The 22,455-nt window shown below is 35.1% G+C and overlaps 1 protein-coding gene across 2 annotated transcripts in view; it reads left to right on the top strand.

The window, feature by feature from the left end:
• Positions 1–22,455, top strand: part of EXOC6B (exocyst complex component 6B) — a 563,942-nt gene that overhangs the window by 388,722 nt on the left and 152,765 nt on the right. For both annotated transcript variants that reach the window (XM_012750057.2, XM_012750059.2), the window contains one exon: positions 1,809–1,950. In XM_012750057.2, the coding sequence (XP_012605511.1) occupies positions 1,809–1,950 (142 nt within the window). The remainder of the gene's footprint in view (positions 1–1,808; positions 1,951–22,455) is intronic.

Below are 22,455 nucleotides of genomic sequence, written 5' to 3'. Positions count from 1 at the left end.
TTATGTTGAACCCTATTGCTCCTTGGAGGTACCTGTCTTGAGTCTCCAGTGGGTTTAGTTGAAACTAAGCTATTTAATGTGGATTTCTTTTATAATGTCACTTTTCTCTTTAGGATTCCTTATGTCTCCATTGCCTCTTTCCCACTTGGTCTCTAAATTACTTCCTAACTTAAGCATTCCCATTTGTTGTCTTAAATCATCCAGAGTATGGATCATCATAAAATACAAACAGATGAGGAATATTTATAGTATGTATACTAAAATAGGTCATTATTATTGTTATTTTTATACTATAAAATAAGATTTTGTCAAAGAAATACAAATTTATAAAATTTAGATACTTGGGAATCTGGCTTCTACCTATGTTTCTCTTCATATATAACCATATGCATTATGAATCTCAGTATTGATACCCCACATCCTAGTGGGTTTGAGAAATAATCCTAAATAAAAAGATGCAAATTAAAATTTTTATTGTGGTATTATTTATTTATATTTTTCCCATTGAAAGCCTACTACTAGGAGATCTACTACTAAGAGATCACATTTGATCTTTTCATAGACCCATATAACACATAACTCTATAACTTACTGTGTTTATAATAGCTAAATTAAAAAAAGAAAAAGAAACAACCTAAATCTCCAACTACAGAAGAGTGGCCGCATAAGTTGTGGTATATTTCCAAAAAGGAATACCATGAAACAATTTGAGGAATAAAGTACAGGTATATGCATTACATTAAAAAAATCTTCACCTTTATAATATTGAACTGAAAAAGCAAGTTGCAGAAGGCCATATTTCATATCATATTATAGAAAATTTCAAAATATGAACAATAATATATTGTTTGTGGTTATATACTGTCATATTAGTACTTTTAAAATGCAAATGGGATACCTAATACCAATAATGGTCATCTCTGGGGAGAGGGAGGAAAATGATTAAGGAGACCACATAGGGGCTTAAACTGTATTTGTAATGCTTTGTGGATCCATAAGTGTTCATAGTATGATTCTATATGTCTTTTTGTATGGCTGAAATATTTCATAATTTCAAAACAGAAGGATAATTCACAAATTTGAACTCAGGCTTTTAAAAACATATATCATTCTTTTAGAATGGATTGTACATAACATAGGAATAAAGTCGATATACTGTATACCTGGGAAAAAGTAGATATATCTTCTTTGATGTGTAACTTTGACTTGGGACTAAGATGTAATTCCCTACATGTAAAGTACTTTGAATCCTTTACAGAAGACAGTACAATATTAATTTTAAAATCCATATTTAAAAAATTAGCATTTATGTTTATAAATCTCAGTATTTTCTAAGAAAACAAAATTTATGCTTTTATTTATTTTTGCAGATAACTTTTAAATCATTCTTTTCATTTTATATGTGTTAAATCATAAGCAGTAAACACTGGTTTATGGATAAGTTAGGGAGTATTGTTTATATTTGCTTTTTAAGAATTGTATTTGAAAGGGAATCTGAAATTTATTCCCTATAAAATATTCTTTCTCAGTGTACTTAAGATTTTAAGTATTGTATATCTACTTTCAATTTAGGAGAAAAAAAAGTGTTTATTGACTAAATAGCTGGGCTATGTGAATATCAGCTTAGTGTTATAGCTATCATGACTAATGGTGAGGAGCTAATATTTAATTCTAAGATAATCTGACTACAACAGTATCATGGTAAGGAGAGCCTGAGAGAAATTCCTTATTAAAAAAGAAGGTATCTTAATTTTTGTTGGAATTTTATTATATTCATTAACTTTATCATTTACACTCTTGTATTTCAGGGAAAGGTGGCTCAGACAGCATGTATGTCCGCTTGCAAGCATTTAGCCACATCCTTGATGCAACTTTTGCTGGAAGCTGAAGTAAGACAGCTCACCTTGGGAGCATTACAGCAGTTCAACCTGGATGTCAGAGAATGTGAACGTAAGACAGTGAACCATTCCTTTGCTTGTTTGTCTTACCTGCATTCTCACTTCTGGGGGAAAAATTTTTTTTAGATCTGTAGAACCCTTGTTCCTGATGGAGTCAAACAATACCTAGATGATAAAGATAACTTACAGGGCATTTAGAATTAGAGTCTATCAGGAAGCTACTTCAAGCACCCAGAAGTCTTTAGACCCATATTTAGAACAGAGAAGATCCCTGGCCACAAGGAAGTTTGTAATCTAAAAGGGAATATAAGGCAGGCAAGCATTTTATAGACACCAAAGCAAACTTCATTGGCCCAAAGACTTCAAAAAAATATGATTCCCAACAACTTTCTTTCAATATTCTATTTTAAAACTAAGTACATCTTATCTGCAAACTCTTCTTAATCTTAAGAAAAAATGGTGTGTACATTAATCAGAAATGCTTTCTATTATGGGAAACAGAAAACTTGACACAACTTCAAGCAAATAAGTTTTATTTTTCTTAGGGTTGATTAGTTGTTGTATTGATTTAGTTGCTTAGTGATAAGGAAGGACCCAGGCTCTTTTGTTTTGTCTCTTTTGCTGTGGAGTGTGGACTTTTGATTCTCATATGTATTGTAGTCAGAAGAGACCCACATTCAAGACAAGAATGGCCTCACCTATTCCTTTTATTAAGAAAATAATAAGGCAGTGAAATTGTGAACAAAAAAAAAAAAAAAAGAAAAGAAAAACCATTTTAAGAGATCCATAGCAAACTTCCCTGATTGTCTCATTGATCAAAACACAGTCATATGGTCACTTCTAGCACTAAAGAAGGCTGGGAGATTCAATGTCTGATAAAGTAAAAGAAGAGCGTCAATATTGGTATAACTGACTCATTGTGAATTGTCCACTTAGGGTTGAACACAAAATTAGGCTTTGGTTAGGGAGGAAGGAAGAGTGTTGTGTGTTCACTATGCTGTCAGTGAGAAATGAAAATGATAAGAAAATGATGTGACTTCTGGAATTTTTTTCTGATAAAAAAATTAAAATAGTGGAAAATTACATGAGTTTGATGACACCCCTGCCCCACCTTTTTACTTTAACTACTTACTGGTTTCCCTTGCTTGATACCTTTGATGGCTGGAAATTAAGGTTTTATTGCCCATGCTCTTTTTAATTAAAACAGGTACTAATAGGGATTTCCATTTCCAACCATCACAGAGTAAAAGGTATCAAAATCACTCTTTTGCCATAAACAGCTGTAAAATTGGATAAATTAGATGAAGCAGGTCCTATCATTCATTGGATAGCAGACAGCACAAGGCTGTGATCTTTCAGAAAAGGGGAAACATAAAAGGTAAGCTTCTTACTCTCCCTGGCTTTGTGTCTGGGGACATTATCTAAACAGCAATGCAGCAAAGTAGAACCCAAAAAAGGCAGTGTTTTCACACAGGAAAACAACAACAACAAGATTAACATATATGTCCTATATGTTGGGCAGGTTACCAGAAAGCAGGGAGCTGTTTCAGAAAAGTAGCTCTAGAAATTGGCATTGGAGAGCCCTTAAGGCCTTGTTCAAATATTTAGTTACCATATATAGGATGAACCTTTGTGAGGATTGGCACAGAATAGCTCCTGGAGGTATGTGAGATGGATGTGGATGTTAAAGGTCACTGAGTATTAGTAGATATTGCAATTCTGACCAACCAGAGAGAAGAGACCAGCTAAACGTCTTGTGCATTCAGTGAAACCATGGAAGGTTAGGTCTTAAGAATGCTACTCAAGCTCTCGAGTAAGGGCTACTCTTTTTTTTTCCCTTAATTGTATATATTTATAATATACAACCTATTGTTTTGAAATATGTATGCATTGCAAAATAGATAAATTGATCTAATTAATGTATTACTTCACATACTTTGTGATAAAAAACACTTAAAATTTTCCTTTCTTATCAATTTTCAAGAATTTAATATATTGTTATTAACTACCATGTTTCCCTGAAAATAAGACAGGGTCTTATATTTATTTTTCCTCAAGAAGTCACCGTAGGGCTTATTTTCAGAGGATGTGTTATTTTCTCCTCAAAGCCTTAGCTTGCAGCACACACAGGATGGCCAGGACCTGACAGGGGGAGCCAACCTTGTTGAGGGGGCTGCCCACACCTTTCTGGTCACCTCTGGGATAGTAGCTGTCACGATGGGGCAGATGAGAAGGGCTGCTCGTCTTCTTTACTGCTCTGCTTGTGCAGATACGCTGCATAGCCATACCCATCACTAGGTTTTATGTTCAGAGTAGGGCTTATACTGCGCAAATGCTTAAAAATCCTGCTAGGGCTTATTTTATGGATAGGTCTTATTTTCGGGGAAACACAGTATAGTCATCATGTTATGTAATAGATCTCTTGTTCTGATTCTCCCATCCAACTAAACTTTTTTATCCTTTGACCAACATCTCCCCAACCTCACCCCCAGTCCCTGATAACCACCTTTCTACTCTCTACTTCTATGAATTTAACTTTTTTAGATTTCACGTAATAAGCGAGATTATACAGTATTTATTTTCTTGTACCTGGCTTTTTTCACCTACCATAATGTCCTCCAGGTTCATCCACATTGTTGCAAATGACAGGATCTCTTTCTTCTTTAAGGCTGAATAATATTCTATATTTCATTGTGTATAAATATCACATTTTCTTTATCTGTTTATGAGTTGATGAATACTTAGGTCAATTACCTATATTGGCTACTGTGAATAATGCTGCAATGAACAGTGCAGATATCTCTTTGACACACTTAATTCATTTTCTCTGAATATATACCCAGTAGTGGCATTGCTGAATCATATGGTAGTTCTATTTTTACTTTTTTGAGGAATTTTCATGCGCTTATATAATGGCTGTACTTATTTACATTCTCACTAACAATACACAAGGCTTTCATTTTTCTACATCCTTGCCAGGACTTGTTATCTTTTGTCTTTTTGATGATAGCCATCCTTACAAGTATGAGATGATATCTCATTGTGGGTTAAATTTGCATTTCCTTGATGATTTTGAGATTTTTTTCATATTCCTGTTGGCCATTTCTGTGTCTTCTTTTTAGAAATATCTATTTGGTTCCCTTGCCCATTTCTAAATTACAAAATAATTCTTCACTTTGTATGGAACAAGAAAAGACCTCGTATAGCCAAAGCAATTTTAAGTAAAAAGAGAAAACTAAGATTCCAGAGATAAATTGAATTATTTCTTTTCTTACTATTTAATTCTTTTTATTTGTTACATATTTTGGCTAGTACCCCCAAGAGCTACTCTTCATCCACGCTAACAAAACCTAATAACAAGACTTGACAAGATACAGCTACTCTGCCAATATATTATAATACATGCCTTCTAAACAAAACTCAACAGTCTTTGAAGAGGAAGACAAATTCCACACTCTCAACCACCGTATCCGTAATTTTATAGCACAAAGCTAAAATTTGACATGAAGAGAAACAAGAAAATGTGATCCATAACAGAAGAAAAAACAGGCAATAGAAAGAGACCCACTGATAACAAATGTGTTGTAAATTACAGAGTCTTTAGAAAATTTAATATAATATATTCAATAATTTAAAAGATAAGGTGGACATAATGCATGACTGTAGCTGAATGTTTTCGAGGCTTGAGAAGCAATATTAACCCACTGATTCAAATAGCTCATAAAACGTTAGCAGGATAACACACAAAGAAAACCACACTGAGGCACATTATAGTTAGATTGCTAAATAACAACAATTAACAGAAACATTTTAGAGCATCCAAAGAAGAAAAGGCATAATACAAAATGAAGACCAATGATAAGAGCTACTGTCAGTGTCTTATCAGAAACAGTACAAACTAGAAGGCAGTAGAACAATGTCTTTAAAGTGCTAAAAGAAAAACAAAACCAAATCTGCCAACGTAACACTCTGCCTTATGAAAATATCCTTTAAAAATAAAAGTAAAATAAAGACATTTTAAAATAAGCAGAAGTTGAGAGAATTTGTCACCAGAAGATCTATACCACAATAAATAATATAAAACATAGTTTTTCAAGTTAAAGGAAAATGGTACTATATGTAACCTGAATCTATGGTGTGGATTACATTGTTCAAAGATGGCTACAACAATATCATCTTTACCATATTTTTTAATTAATAGAACCCTAACACTACCTCATTAAGCAATGACTTCTAATTCTCCTCCCCTTGCATCTGGGCAAGCTTGTGAGTTGATTATAACAATAGAATGTGACATTAGTGGTCCCTTGTGATTTCTGAGGCTAGGTCATAAAGGGTAATGCAGACTTCATCTCCTTGGTTAGTTGCTGTGTAAGAAGTCCAGCTACTCTGAAGCTTCCATGCTGTGAGGAAGCCCAGACAATGTTTATATTGACCAGAGACCACATGAAGAAGACCTGAGACTATTTCAATAGAGGTGGCTAGCTAATTTCCAGCTGGCTCATTGATATCCACGTTTATCTTTATTATTTTCTTTCTTCTGTTTATGTTTTATTGGCTATACTTTTGTTAGTGTCTTTAGGTGGAAAATAAGATAATTTATTTGAAGTTTTCATCTTTTCGAATATGAGCATTTTAATCTTAGAAATTATCTTCTAAGGCCACGTACAGTGGGTGGCTCATGCCTGTAATCCTAGCACTCTGGGAGGCCAAGGCAGGAGAATTGCTTGAGCTCAGGAGTTCAGTACCAGCCTGAGTAAGAACGAGACCCTGTCTTCACCCAAAATAGAAAAATTAGCCAGTGTCTTGGCATGCACCTGTAGTCCCAGCTACTCAGGAGACTGAGGCAGGAGGATCACCTGAGTCCATGAGCTCAGGAGTTTGAGGTTGCAGTGAGCTATGATGATGCTATGATCTGGGGCGATAGAGTGAGACTCTGTCTCAAAAAAAAAAAAAAAAAGAAAAGAAATTATCTTTTAAGTATTCCTTTATCTTCAGCACACAAATTTTGATGTCTTGTTTTTATTTTCATTCAATTCAATATTTTCAAATTACTTTTGTGTTTTCTTCTTTGACCCATGGGTTACTTAGAAGTGTGTTTACTTCTTGAATATTTAGAAAAATTTATAAATATACTTCTCTTATAGATTTCTAGTTTACTTTGTTTTTTATCAAAGGGCATACTTTGTATAATTTCAGTTCCCTTAAATTTATTGAGACATATTTTATGATCCAATATATGGTCTAGTTTGGTAAATGTTCCATTTGTACTTGGAGAGAATATATATTCTACTATTAATTGTGTGGATTAATCTGTAGATATCAAATGTATAAAGTTGATTGATAGTGTTGTTCAAAGTCTCCTATATTCTTACTGATTTTCTTTGTACTCGTTTTATCAATTACTGAGAAAAGTGTTGAAATCTCCAAGTATATTCATGGATTTTAATTCTATCAGTTTCAGTGCTATTGTGAAACTCAGTTATGTACTTAGTATTGTTATGTACTTAGTATTGTTCTGTCCCCGTGAAGGATTGACACTTGCATTAGTATAAAATGACCTTCTTAATCCCTGATAATAGTTCTTGTTTGGAAAATCTACTTTGTGTGATATTAGTATATTCCCACTCAACTTTCTTATGATTTGCATTTGCCTAAGTGTATTATTGTCTATCCTTTTCTAACATTTTAAAAATATAATTTAAAGTTGTGCATAGCATATAGTCAGGTCTTACTTTTTTATCCAATATGACAAGCTTAGATTTTAATTGGATTGGTTAGGCTGTTTATGTTTAATGTAATTTTTGATATGATTGGGCTTTAATGAACCTTCTTGCTATTTATTTTCTATTTTCTCTTTAATATTTTGCCCTACTTTTCTTCTTTCATTTCTTTTCTTCAGAATAACCAAGTTTATTTTTTCATTTTATGTCAACTATGGTTTATTAGGTATAATTCTTTGTTTTATATTTTAGCTACTGTTACTAGATTTACAATATATATCTTTTACTTAACACAGAGTAACCAAATATAATATTATACCATTTTACATTGTGTAAGAATCTTACAACTGTATTGTTTTCTTATCTTTTGTCCTTTGTGCTATTGTTGACATAAATATTACTTCTACATAGTACCTTTTAAATATATGTAGAAGTGATTAAAATATATATTTTATATTTACCCACATATTTACTGTTTTCAGTATTCTTCATACCTTTGTATAGATTCAGATTTCCATTTTATATCATTTTTATTCTGCTGAGGAGCTTCCCTTAATATATATTATTATGTAATTCCACATGTGTTAAATTCTCTAAAAATTTTTTCCTAAAAAAATCTTTAGTTTGCCTTCATTTTGGAAGATATTTTCAATGTACAAAGAATTCTAAGTTGACAGTTTTCTTTTTTTTTTTTCTTTTAACGCTCTAAACATTTTTATCCATTCTCTTCTGGCTGATGTAGTTTCCAGTGAAAAGTCTGTTGTTATTGTTATCCTTGTCTTTGTTCCTCTGTACATGTTATGTTTCCCTTTCTCCACTTTTGAGATTTTTATCTGTGGTTCTCAGCAATTTCATTGTGTTGTGCCATTTTCTGGTGTTCTTTAGGTTAATTCTGCTTAGAATTCATTGAGTTTGGATATGTAAGTTTATAATTTTCATTACATGTGAAAAGTCATTGGCTATTATTTCTTTTAATATCTTTTCTGTCTCTCCCTTCCCTCGAAATTCCCTTTACGTATATTTTAGACCATTTCACATTGTCCCATAGCTTACTAATGGATGCACTGTTTATTATTTTTTTAATCTTCTTTTCTTCTCGAGACCTTATTTGGAGGTTCTAGCAGAGGTACACAGCTACTCATATACCCTTGACCAAAGAATGGTCCTCCTCTATCTGGGAAGGTCTCTTCTTCTTTGACTGAGTGCACAGCTATGAGAGGGATGCACATGGAGAGGGAGGGAGGCAGGGGACACTGCCTAGCCAGCCAGATCAGCTGAATCAATCTTGCCAATGAGTGGGGTGACAGAGGTCACATCCAGATCACCCTCATATCCAATCTTCTTTTATTCTTTATGTTCTTCATAATGCATGGTTACTATTGCTGTTTCTTCAGGTTCTTTGAACTTTCCTTTTGCAGCATCTAATCTGCTGTTTGTCAGTTTCAATGTATTTTTCATTTCAGATATTGCTTTTCTACATCTATATGAACTCCATTTCCTTAATTTTTTCTATTTTCTTTTCTCATGTTCCTCTACCTTCTTTAACATAATGCTCATATTCCTCTACCTTCTTTTACATACGGAACATTTTTATAATAGCTACTTAACAATTCCTTTCTACCAGTTCCATCTTCTATATATTTTCCAGGTTTATTTCTGTTATTGATTTTCCTTTTCTCCTGGTTATGTGTCATACTTTCCTATTTCTTTGCACTCCTGGTCATTGTTTATTGGATTTTTTACATATTAAATTTTATGTTATTGGGCACTATATTTTGTTGTATGCTTTTAAGTAGTGTTAAATTTTGTTCTGACATGCATTTAAGTTACTTGGAATTGGATCCATTCGAGTCTTGCTCTTAGGCATATAACGCATACATAGAAGCCTTTTGTCTAGGTCTAATTTAATACCAATTCTAAAATAGTGCTTTTTAGAGGATTTTCTGCTCAATATTCTGGATATCTAGAGGTCTTTCAACTCTGTCTGTGTTCTGGTGGGAACTCAAAGTATGCCCAGCCCTATAAGAGTTTCACAAATAATTCTGCCTATTCATGTCTGGTGTTTTTTCCCCTAGCTTTTGGTAATTTCTTTCTATACTTCACAAATTAGTACTCCACCAAATATCCAGTGGGACCTTTCTATGATTTTTCTGAGTGTTCTCTTTCATAGCTTCCTCCTCTCTGGTACTCAGCCCTGCAAATACTAGTTGCCTTTGTCTCCTTGACTCTAGTTTCTGTCTTTTCAACTTGGTAAGAAAACCATGTTCTGTTTGGGGTTCCCTCCCTTTGTCTGCTTTGTATCACAGCCTAGAAACTGCCTCCAGGCAGGCTCACCTGGTTTGTTTTCTTTCTGTCAGTATCATATTATCTGTGGGATCATAGTCCTGTATTGCCTCTTGTCTAAGATCTAAAACTATTCCTTCAGATGCTTTTGTTCAGTTTTTTTTTTTCTTCTACAGTGGAAAGATCAGTGCTCTGCCTATTAGTCCATCATCACTAGTAGCAGAATCAAGAGAATATCTTTCCAAGGTTTTTTAGGTTTTTCTTTATGGAAATATCATTGAAAATTTGGTAGAAAAAGAAAAGTACAAAAAAGAAATAAAAATTGCCATAACCGCACCATTCAGAAATAAGCACACTTCCAGGGCTTTTTTCTAGGCTTGATAATGTCCAATAGCAACATCAGCCAAAATTGCATCTAAGTAGCCAAAATTGTTTCATTATTCCTCTGTCTTAACTAATTATTTACTAGGAGAATGAAAACATCATGATTGGCTATACCAGTCAAAACTGATTCTTGAAGCTGAGTATGAAGTCATCCTTTGCTGAGTTTTGAGGAAAAAGTAGAAACTCATTCTCTTGTAAAGAAAAGGAAGAATAGAGCTTTGGTGTAGGTGGTCAACCATTGGTTAATACCATTGGTTAAGTAACAAAGTCTGATGAATGATTGGGAATGACTGACTGTAAGACTGCATTTTCTGATGTTGATAAGAGATAAACAGGAATGAAGGATGATAAACCTGAAATATATGCACTTTGATAAAGAGTGATGATGATCTGGGAGAAACACTGAAGAATGAGAAAAATACCCATCTTATGGCCTGATTTTGAAGTACATTTTATTTAGAAGAATGAGCAGCTTTCACTTGACAGAACTCTAGGGAAATCAGCATCCTTACTGCAGAGCCAGTTTTCAGTTAATACTAAGAAGGAGAGAGATCATTCAATGAAAAAGTGGAAACACAATAGATTTTGTTAACCGTGTCAAAGGGGTTTCAGAAAGCCAATATCTTATCTGAAAAGCACTTCCGTATTTGCAATAGCCTTTCAGATTTGGGATCAACTTGAAGCTAACGTTTGAAAGGCATGACAGCACCACTAATAACCATAATATCAGCACTGAAAATTTTTTTCATATATTATAGAGCCACTAAGGTTCATTGACTTAGAATTTAATGTTTCGTTCCTGATTGGCAGTAATTTGTCTGTCAAGAAACTTTCCATGGACATTTATTTTACTTTAAAAGAAAGAACTCTATTCTATGTCTTTTCCTATACCATCCCCCTCATTTTTTTTTCTTTAGATGCTCAGTGGTCTATAAAAAAATCTTAAAGGAATGATACATAAAATTCAAGTAACTATACAGAGGCGTATAAAAGCAGCCCCAAATGACAAGATAATTATCACTTACATCTTTCTACCCAGTGGGGTGTATACGTGAGATATTTTCCCTTTTTGTCTGTGAGTCCTTGGAAGAACTATTTAGGTCCTGAAAGAAATCAAACTCTGGACAAGATAGAATGTGAATGTACCTTGGGTGTTTGACTCAGGCCTGGGCTGCCATTTTCTTAGATCCCAAATGCATAGGGGTATTATATGTACTACCAAGAGCCTGAGTTATTCAGATAGTATAATCATTAAGAATGTAGATTTTACTGTCACCTCAACAGACTGAATTCAAGTTGCCACTTACTTTTATTGTGACCATGTATAAATTACGTAACCCCTCACAGCCCCATTTATGAAATAGGAATAATAATAGTACCTAATATTATAGAGATAGGGGTTGGAACTAAATGAGATAATGCATGAAAGCATTCATTTCGTTGGCTGGTAAAGCTCTAAGAATGCAATAATTAGTAACTATTCCTTTGTTATCATTATTGTCATTATCAGTAGCAGCAGTTAGCATATCTGCTAACTTATATTCAGCATATCCAGCATATCTCAGAAGGCCTTTGGCAGATCATTTGAACCTTTGTCTGTAGTTTGCGAATCAGTTAGGTTTGGAGATTCCCTTTAATTTCTATGGGCATGGTGGCTCATGCCTGTGGTCCCAGCACTTTGGGAGGCTGATGCAGGAAGATCACTTCAGGTCAGGAGTTTGAGATTAAATGGGGGCAACTCTCTCTCTATGAAAAAAAAACACAAAACTTTAAGAATTAGCCGAGCGTGATATTACATGCCTGTAGTCCTAGTTGCTCAGGAGGCTGAGGTTGAGAGGATTGCTTGAATCCAGGAGTTTGAGTCTACAGTGATCGGTAATCATGCTGCTGCACTCCAGCCTGGGTGATAGAGGGAGACCCTGTTTCTAAAAAAAAGAGAGAGAGAGAGAGAGAGAGAGAGAGAGGGGAGAGAGAGAGAGAGAGAGAGAGAGAGAGAGAGAGAGAGAGAGAGAGAGAGAGAGAGAAAAGAAAAATAAAGTAACTTTTGCCTCTTGTTAATTGTCTATAAAACTTCTGTGGCTGTCCTGAAGGTATGATTAAAACTGATGATTTTCTAATTCTCTGCTTGATGTGTTTGCAACAAATCAGTAAGTTAGCTCAGCTGTTTTCTAGAGATGGTGACTGCTTAGGGTACCATTATCTAACAGGAGTGTTATTGTTAGATAATTCTTACTGACAGGCTACCAAACCAAGTAACTTTAAAGTAGAAGTCATTTGAAATTTAGGAGGTATGAAGAAATTATCCCTTTTCCCTTAAAAATTGACAGTGATCTCTGGGTTTTTCTATTATGTATGAAGTTGATCTTATATCTCTGTATATTTATATATCTTATATTTGGTTTTGGATATTGAAACACATGGTCTTGTCAGAGAAAACAGGTGTTAAACACCAGCAGGTCTTAATTGCCTAACACCTCCTTGATCTATTGCAGGGGTCCTCAAACTTTTTAAACAGGGGGCCAGTTCACTGGCTGTTGCAGGGCCATTGGAGAGTGCGGCGCACATTCCACACACGCGCACTGTGGGCCTGGGACAAGTCGGCTGCTAAGCAGGACAGGCGGCAGTGGCAAAAACACCCAGCAGGGTAAATGTTTGAGGACGCCTGATCTGTTGTATCTTTTGTGCACTAGGATGTTCAGTCTGTTTCTGGGTTTGGAATTTCCTAAGCTATCTCTTTGTATATTCAAAAGAAGGAGATCTAGAGTCATATTCCAGCTCAATCATTTGTTACCAGCATTAATTCAACAATTTGTTCATTATTCAACAAATATTTGTGGGCCTCTACATTGTGCAAAATATCGTGCTAGAGGCTGGAGATAAAATGGGAAATTGTGGATTTTAAATAGCAGAGTGACTTGATTAGATCTGTACTTTCAGAAGGAACTCTGCAGTTCTAAGGAGCTTCAGAGACCAGTCAGAAGGCTGTTGAAGTAATGCATAATAGAGATGATTTGGAAGCTTTAGCATATATCTGCATGATGATTCAAGCCATGGGAGTGAATGAATCAACTTGTTTAACCTCACTGAGACCATCAATAAAGTAGAAATATTAATTCCTGCTATATTTGTCTCATAGTACTGTTAGGAAGTCAAATGAGATAATATATGCAAAATGATTTGTAAATAGCCATGGAAATTTTATTCACTGTAATTTATTACAATTGTCATTTTTTTAACCCATATGCTTTTTTGTGTTTTCTTTCCTACTTCCACTGATTTATGGTCTATAATGTTAAATATTTTCAGTTTTTAGTTATCTACTTAGATCCCTAAATTATTCAATAGATCCGTACATTAGGAATATAATTAAACCAAATCCAGGACACATTTGTTTGCAAGAAAATGCAGCAATTGCATCTTTTTATTAAGAAATTTAGTGAAATCCATTGTTTCCCAGGATCCATGAATCTTTTGTACAGAATAAACTGCGTACTTGAACTGGAAGATAATAGAATACATCTTGTTTATATCTTCAGTTCTTTGATGGTTGAATAATCTGGGCTTTGGTTTACTGTTTTGGAAGGGAATAAGGCCTCCAAAGCCTTCTATGTTGCCATTCTACCATAATTCTTACCACTCTATAGGTCAGGAAACCAATGTGGACATTAAGCCTACACTCAGGATTTAGAGAGACAACTTTAGTAAATTCATGGTCTCACTGAGCCTACTGTGATATAAGATAGTGGCAGAACACCATTTGTCACATAACCTCCCCACTCTGAAAGATCCCATGGCTCTCTGTATCCCTGAAAATTAGTTTTAGTTCACAATGAATATCTGGTAGTTCCTGAGAAATTTGAACATTTCTATATCTTTGTGTATTTTCACAAAAATAAATAGTTGCAAGCTTGTAGTATAGCATACTCTCCTCTAATTCAGATGTGAAATATTTTAATGAATATGAATCAGGCAAACCTAAATAGGCCAAATATATTTTGCCACTGGGACTTCTAAACTAAGAATCTTTATAAAGAGATCTGTCTGAGCTCTAGGTACTAGGCCCAAACAACTGCCAATTGGCATAACTATGCTTGCTTCTTTTTATATTCTCCACTACTTGAGCCCAGCTATCATTGCCTTTCCAATTCCTTATAATTAATTATCAACCTTCAGTCACTCTCCATGAGAGTCTCTCATAGGGCTTCAGTCATGCCTTTACCAATCTTTTCCAAATGTGAGGGAGAGGAAAGAGAGCAGAGTCCTCAGAAACCTGACGAAAAGCATGTGTGACAGATCCACACCATCATTCTTCTTTTGCAGCCTTCGAAGTTTATGTTATGCGAAGGGAATTCTGGGCCTTAAATAATAACTAAGCCAGGGCTAAACCCAAATCTACATCAGCAAACCAAGCAAACTGTGAAAGGAACTACTAGCTAATACATTAAATAAAACCTCTCCAGTGAGATACTCTATGATAGTTAAGTTGTCAATAAAAATTATGTTTAGCCATTCTTGAAGAAGTAGTGCAAAATGCATGTCCACAGTTTTCCCTGTTTTTGCTGAGGTTCCCTAGGAAACTTTTATATTTCCTTCTGAATATAATTCCTTTCTTCCCTACTCATACTTGTTTTTCACCCTTGATCCCATGTTGTATTTAAAACCTAGTCACAGGACCAGATTCAATAAGGGATAGAGCATAGCAGAGCAGAGTGCTCTTCTCTGGGAGTGGTATTGCAATGGAAAGCTTTCTGGAGAAGAACAAGGGTTCAGAGTTCCATGATTTCTCTCAGTACCCTTGCGTTTAAGATTATGAAGACAGCTGATACTTGAAATCAATTTAGGTACTTGATTTTCAGCTCACTCAGCTATCCAGCTGCAGGCAGAAAGGTATTACTGCAACAGGTTTTCATTATAGTTGTGTGTTTTCTTGGATTCCTGAGCTGGGCATTCTAGGACAGACCAGAATTTGCCCTGTTGTCATTGTAAGTTGCTCTGAGTTGTTAAAAGTGATCATGTGACTTATGTTCCTCAGTCTCTTTAAATCAATAAATGACAGCAGAACCTAGTTCTCCAAAGCTTCACCCTCAGTGATAACATGTTCCCAGGTTACTTAAGATAATATCTTAATTATGAGTTTGGCTGCCACATTCTATAGACTGTTGGCTTTTCATCCTGGGAAATGAAGGGAAGTCTCAATGCCCCTTTTCCTACCATCACCTCTAACCAATTCCAAACATTCTCTTTCTTTTGATTAACAATTCATTTCCTAATAATAATCTGTCTTAATTAGAGTATTTTTATTTGCAAATGTCTTAGTCCATTAGTCCTGCTAAAACAAAATACTTGGGACTGGGCAATTTATAAACAGTAAAAATTTATTTCTTATAGTTCTGGTGACTAGAAGTCCAAGTTCAAGGCACTGGCAGGTTCGATGTCTGGTGAGGGCCCAGTCTCTTCTTCTGAGATGACACCTTGTTGTTACATCCCTTAGAGAGTTCAAAAGTTGTGTACTCACATGGTGGAAAGGGCAAAAGGGCAAAAAGGGCATAGCTAGTTCCCTTTGGTCCTTTTATAAGGTTACTAATCCCATTCATGAGGCTGAGCCCTTATGGCCTAATCATCTCCTAAAGGCTTCACCTCTTAATACTGTTGCACTGAGGATTAAATTTTCAACATAAAAGGAGGATTAAATTCAACATAAATTTTGTAAGGCACACAGACATTCACACCATAATAGAAAGGAGCAGAAACCTGTTCAAATCAGTTCAAGAGTAAAGGACAGCTTATTTTTAAATATATATAGGTTTTTTAGGGTCCAAGAAAAACATAAACATTATAATAGTTAGGGCAAGGTCCTTGTCTGCCCTGCTCAGTCCTTTCTTCTTAGGAGTTAACATACACAGTGCCTAACTTATGGTATTTGCATATTTGCTGAATGAGTAAATATGATACAATTAGCAACTACTTTAGTTTCTGGATCTCTTCTATAAGGCCTGAGAATGAGAAGCAGTGGAGGTAGGAAGTAGCTCAAGATAGATATTGTGAGATATGACTAGCAGGGCAACCTGAGATGCGGTTGGCACTTTAAGGACTATTCTCTTAGAAGGGTGTGCAACTGGAGAGTAAGTGAGTGGCAGTTTTGGTATTAACACATCCTACCACCAACCTATATGGATTGTAAAGCCAATTTTGCCACCAATTTAATCAATTCTCACCATGCTAGTTAAATAATACATGATAATTAAAATCTTAGGTGATAGAAACATATTGTCCTTTGAAATCTGAATTTCAATCTAGTAGTTTGGGCATATTCAACTCCTCTCAACCTCAATTCCTACATTTGTAAAATGAATTTATAGTTATACCTATCTCATAGACTTGTGATGATTAAGTGAGTAATTACTATTGTAAATGCTCAATAACTGTTAGTAGCCATGACTGTTGTCACCTTCATCATCATTGGAAATAGTACTGGCGTGGAAGTCATTGTATTAAACCTCAGTTTTGCCACCAAGTAGCTGTAGGGTCTTGGGTATTCATTAAACCTGTTTGGGCTTTGGGCTCCTCATTTATAAAATGAGAATGATAGACTAGATGATCTCTGAATTTCTTTTTAGTTCCAAGATATTGAGATATATTATGAGAAGGGAGATCGTGTGTATTATTTTATCTGTAGAGAGTTGTTATAAGGATTACATTAGATAATGCATGGGAAATGCTTTATAGATCCTAGTAAATAAATATTTGTAAGTACTAAATAAATATTAAATATATTTATTATAGTTTTCACTATAAGTATATATGATCCCATGAATCCTAGGAAACTTACATAGTAGTACCCCTTATCCACAGGGCATATGTTCCAAGGGCCTCAGTGGATGCCTGAAATTGCAGATAGTACTGAACTCTGTATAGTCATGCATCGCTTCATGATTGGGATATGTTCTGAGAAGTGCTTTGTTAGGTGATTTCACCATTTGGGGAACATCAAAGAGTGTGCTTACACAAACCTAAATGGTATATCCTGCTACATGCCTAGGCTACCTCATCTAGCCTATGTATCCTAAGCTACAAACTTGTACAGCATGTTACTGTACTGAATACTGTAGGCAGCTATACGACAGTGGGAAATATTTGGGTGTTTAAACATATCCAAACATAGAAAAGGTAATGCATTGCACTAAGACGTTACTATGGCTACGACATCACTTGGTGATAGGAGTTTTTCAGCTTTTAATTTTATGGGACCACCATTGCATACGCACTCTGTAGCTGACCAAAATGTCATCAAGTGGTGCATAACTGTATATGCTATGTTTTTTCTTATATATACATACCTAAAGTTTAGTCTATAAATTAGGCACAGCAAGAAATTAACAACAATAACAATAAAATAGAGCAATTATAGCAATTTTATTATAATAAAAGTTATGTGCATGTGGTCTCTCTCTCAAAATGTCTTATCGTACTGTACTCACCTTTCTTCTTGTGATGATGTGAGATGATAAAATGTCTGTGTGATGAGATAAAGTGAGGCAAATAACATAGGCATTGTGACGCAAATGGAAAATTCCAGAAATAAACTCACACCATTTTAAATTTCATGCCATTCTGAGTAATGTGATGAAATATTGCACTGTCATGCTTAGTCCCACTGCAAGACTTGAATCATCCCTTTGTCCAGGTATCCACATTGTGTACACTGCCCACCCATTAGTCACTTAGAAGCCATATCGAGTATTAGATCCACTTTATCAGTATTGCAGTGTTTATGTTCAAGTAACCCTTATTTTACTAAATCATGGTCCCAAAGTTCAGGAGTAGGTGATGTAATATTTTCAGACTATGGTTGACTGTCAGTAACTGAAATTATGGAAAGTAAAACCTTGGATAAGGTGGGGGGGGCTACTGTATTCAAAGTATATGGAAGCAGAAAGCAAGCTTTGAGTGATTGCTGTCAGGGACTTTAGTAAATTCAATTGCTATTGCAATAAAGTCAATAATTTTTTTCTAAAAGAAACTTTGTATGTAATTCTTTAAGACAGGATTATTTCAAAGTTTGTTTTATACTGTTTACTTTTTACTTTTGGATAACTTCGGTTGTTTCTTTGTTTTTGTTTTTTTTTTTTAAAGATACAGGGTCTCATTATGCTGCTTGGCTGGAGTGCAGTGGCTATTCACAGGCTTGATCATTGCTAACTCCAGCCTTGAACTCTTGAATTCAAATGATACTCTTGCCTTAGCCTCCTGAGTAGCTGGGACTACAGGCATGTGCCACCATTCCTAGCTGGATAATGCTGGTTTAAGGAAGAAAGTCAAACTGTAGTCAATACCTGAAGTACTGTAGTATTCTAGTAGAGATGTCAATATGGTTGTGGGTAAGATCACAAGTGCCATAATGAAACATGTTAGCTAAGCGGTCCTGAACCTCAGAGAAGAATAAAGAGTATGAATACATTTCTTTTAGAAACCTGGATATCCAGACATAAATACTGATAAAAATGGATTTTTCAAAAGAAAATTTGGGCTGGGTGCGATAGCACACACCTGTAATCCTAGCACTCAGGGAGGCCGAGGCAGGAAGTTCACTCAAGGTCAGGAGTTCAAGACCAGCCTGAGCAAGAGCGAGACCCTATCTCTATTAAAAAAAAAAAAGAAAGAAAGAAATTAGCCAAACAACTAAAAAAATATATAGAAAAAATCAGACAGGCATGGTGGCACATGCCTGTAGTCCCAGCTACTTGGGAGGCTGAGGCAGGAGGATCGCCTGAGCCCAGGAGTTTGAGGTTGCTGTGAGCTAGGCTGAAGCCACAGCACTCTAGCCTGGGCAATAGGATGAGACTCTGTCTCAAAAAAAGAAAAAATCTGGTTGCCTATGAAATTAAATAAATCTTGAAAATGTTCAGTCATTGTAGCAAAGAGTACCATTTCATACTAAGGGATTCTTATAAAATTATTTTAAATTTACTTCCTTTCCAATTAAATATAATTATAAATATTAAATATTTTAAGTACTTTATCCAAAGGACACTTTTGAAATTGAATTAATATCATTGTGACTTGTATAAGTATCTTAGGCATTTGGTACCTCTTCAGTAATGGAAAGGGAGCCATCTTAAGAACATAAAGTTTAAAGAGAGATGAATGGAGGAATTTGAGCCCAGTAAAATTTTAAACTTCATCTACTAAGTTAAATGAAAATAACAGATGCCTCTCTTGTTAGAGAATATAGTGCTTGAAGACCCAAATTTCTTGTGGGTAGACCACTGAAAGATATTTTGTGTGCTTCAGTATCACTAATTTCAGCAGCTTTAGGTGTTGTCCTTAGCCTTATCCTTCCGAATTATAATTTTAAAACAAGCTTTTTTTTGTCCTCTTCCATCTAAGAAACATTAAAGTCAGAATATTGATGATAGACTTTGAGTTTGTATGCAGAAAAATAAACTTGTTTCTTATAATTTGCAGTGTGCTACACATGTGAAAATCTAAGGGTAATTAGTTGTTATTGCTTTAATACAATAAAGATAATAACTTGTTCCAAGAGAAAAGCTCCATGGCTAATAAATTTTGTCTTTTGGTGGATGGACTAATTAATGGATCAGAAAAATATTTTATGTCTGTTCTTTACAATAATGTTTTCATTCTCTACTGAAGATATTAATATATAGGGATTGGGGTAGCCAGTCTTCGTTACAGCATACTCTTCTTTATTCATTTTATCATTTGGTTTCCCTTTTTTTCAGTTTTGCTGTATATTCCTGTTTCTAACAATTCATCTTATAATCAACAATTCATTCATTCTCTGTATTCCTTATTTTCTCTATAGGAGCTGGCACACCATAGATATTTTATGTAAGAAATCATACTTAAAACTCAAGTGCAGTGGGAATTTGTAGTATGAAAGTAGGGACCATCACCTGATATCATTGGTATCATTTTCTCAGGTGCACAACCCTCAATCGACCTGTGCAGAAGCTTCTTTGGAAACTTAAGGATTGTGTAGCTTTGTCTCTCCTCTACCTCCAAGGCCCTTACTAATTGTTTTTAAAGGATTGAGCTTGGATTCTCAGATCTAAAATGATGTGTGAAGAACACAAACTGCAAATATCTTCCTTAAATAAAAAATAGGCAGTAAGAAAGCTCTGCTTTTTTGCTGTTGTCTTACCATGCCTACTAGGCTTGTCATGCTAGGTGCTATGCTTTTATGATATGCCTTTTTTAGCTATGGAGACCCTAAATAGAAGGCCTCCTTGCCATTAAAATGGCAATGTCACTTCTCTTTGACTATGGATGATGGACTCTATACCCTCTGGGAGGGCTTTTCTCAGACATGGGTCAGTGAGTAGTGCCCACTCAGCAGTTATTTTGGTTTATGGGCTGAAGTTCCTTGAATTCCAGGAGATAAGGCAGGCATTGTTTCTCTAAGCCCATTGCCAGACACCTGGTCATTTGATAGTAGGTGCTGCCAACCTGAACAGTGGGGGCAGGCAACCTGCTCCTCCTCACCTTGGCCTAAGATGCCATCCTTGTCAAGAAAATGGAGATGGATCATGCTGCTCTAACCTTGTTATACATCACTGTCAAGCCATGCTGTTGGCTTCCAGAGACTGGCTACCACAGACAAGTACCTTTTCTGGCAGCAGATGTTACCTCGGATTGTTTTATAGGGGATCTTAGTGATGAGGAAGTACAAAGGACCTGCTACATGAAGGATCATAATTCACAAATGAGCCTCTTTTCTGTGGCAAACTCTCCCAATACCCTGAAATTCTGTCTAGGTGTTTGGTAAATGTGGTACTTATCCCATCTCTTACTAAGGACAGTGGCTGGTTCCTCTTTGAAATTGTTCAGCTTTTATTCCCTGGTTTTATTTCAGGAGATATCAACTTTGAGACCTTATATACTTTGGAAATTTGAGGGACTAGAAAAATTAAGAAATGCCTTTTTTTTTTTTTTTTTTTTTTTTTTTTTGAGATAGTGTCTCACTCTATCACCTGGCCTAGAGTGCAATGGCATCATCATAGCTCACTACAACCTCAAACTCCTGAGCTCCAGTGACTCACCTTGGCCTCCCAAAGTGCTAGGATTACAGGTATGAGCCACATGCCTAGCAGAAATGCCATTTCTTAAAGAAGAAAAAGTATATTTCTTTAAGAAAAAGATGATTATTGCTACATTCATATCACTTGACCCTGGTTCCAGACTTGGTAAAACAAGTTTTCTTACAGTTAAAGTAGTATGTCATAGTAATTTCTCAATCTCCAAAGCCTTTTTACTGTTTTTTATTAGAAACTGTATAAAACAATTATTCAAAAGTTTCATTAATCCCTATAATTTGCTTGAAAACACTCAGAAGCATTTTGAGGGATAAATGAGCTAGAAGAAACAATAGCTCATCTTAATCATTCCTAACCAGAAACTTCACCATTAGCCCGAGAGCAATGTGTGGTCATCTCTTTTTGCTATATCAGCTAACTCCAAACATCATATCAGTTGAAAATTATTTTACTTCTTTTGCACTGCTGCCTCCTTCCATCAAGCCATCTGTACCTTCCTTTACTTACAGGGAGCATAGTATGCCAGAATCTCCTAAGAATTTCTAATGCATTCACTGCTCTTGTCGCCAAGTGTTTACGCTGGTACATTTTCTACATTTCATATTTTCTTTGGCCCTTGATTCATGTCTTTAGGGCGGATGCCAGTAAACTATTTATTTTAATTGGGCCATTTTATAGGGTGTAAACCAGGAAACCATATTAAATACCATGTCTATTTTAAAATTATTTTAATTGTTGCAAGTTTTCAGGTTTATACTGAGATCTACAAGAAGTTCCCATAACATTCTAATCCATCTACTGCCTTTAGGTGGAACAACATCTTATACATCTAAAAAAAAAAAATTGATAAAAGTCCTAAATTTTATAAGATATTTTAAAAGAAAAATATTCATGCCTTTCTATCATTACCCAGTCTAGCATTTCAGCATTTAACAGATTGTGATTTAGATTCTGCTATTTTAAGTAAATCTATTAAGTGTGCTGCAAATTAATTTGTCTTCTTTCTTTCTCTTTAACTTATTTGTGTTTATGTGTACATGTGCATGGGGGAGAGAGATAGAGAGAAATAAGCCCAAATATCACGTTAGCATTCCCAATTTCATACTTATA

Source organism: Microcebus murinus, chromosome 3, assembly GCF_040939455.1.
Source record: "Microcebus murinus isolate Inina chromosome 3, M.murinus_Inina_mat1.0, whole genome shotgun sequence".
Classification (NCBI taxonomy): Eukaryota; Metazoa; Chordata; class Mammalia; order Primates; family Cheirogaleidae; genus Microcebus; species Microcebus murinus.
The sequence above is the reverse complement of the archived record's forward strand: the minus strand, read 5'-3'. Positions and strand labels throughout refer to the sequence as shown.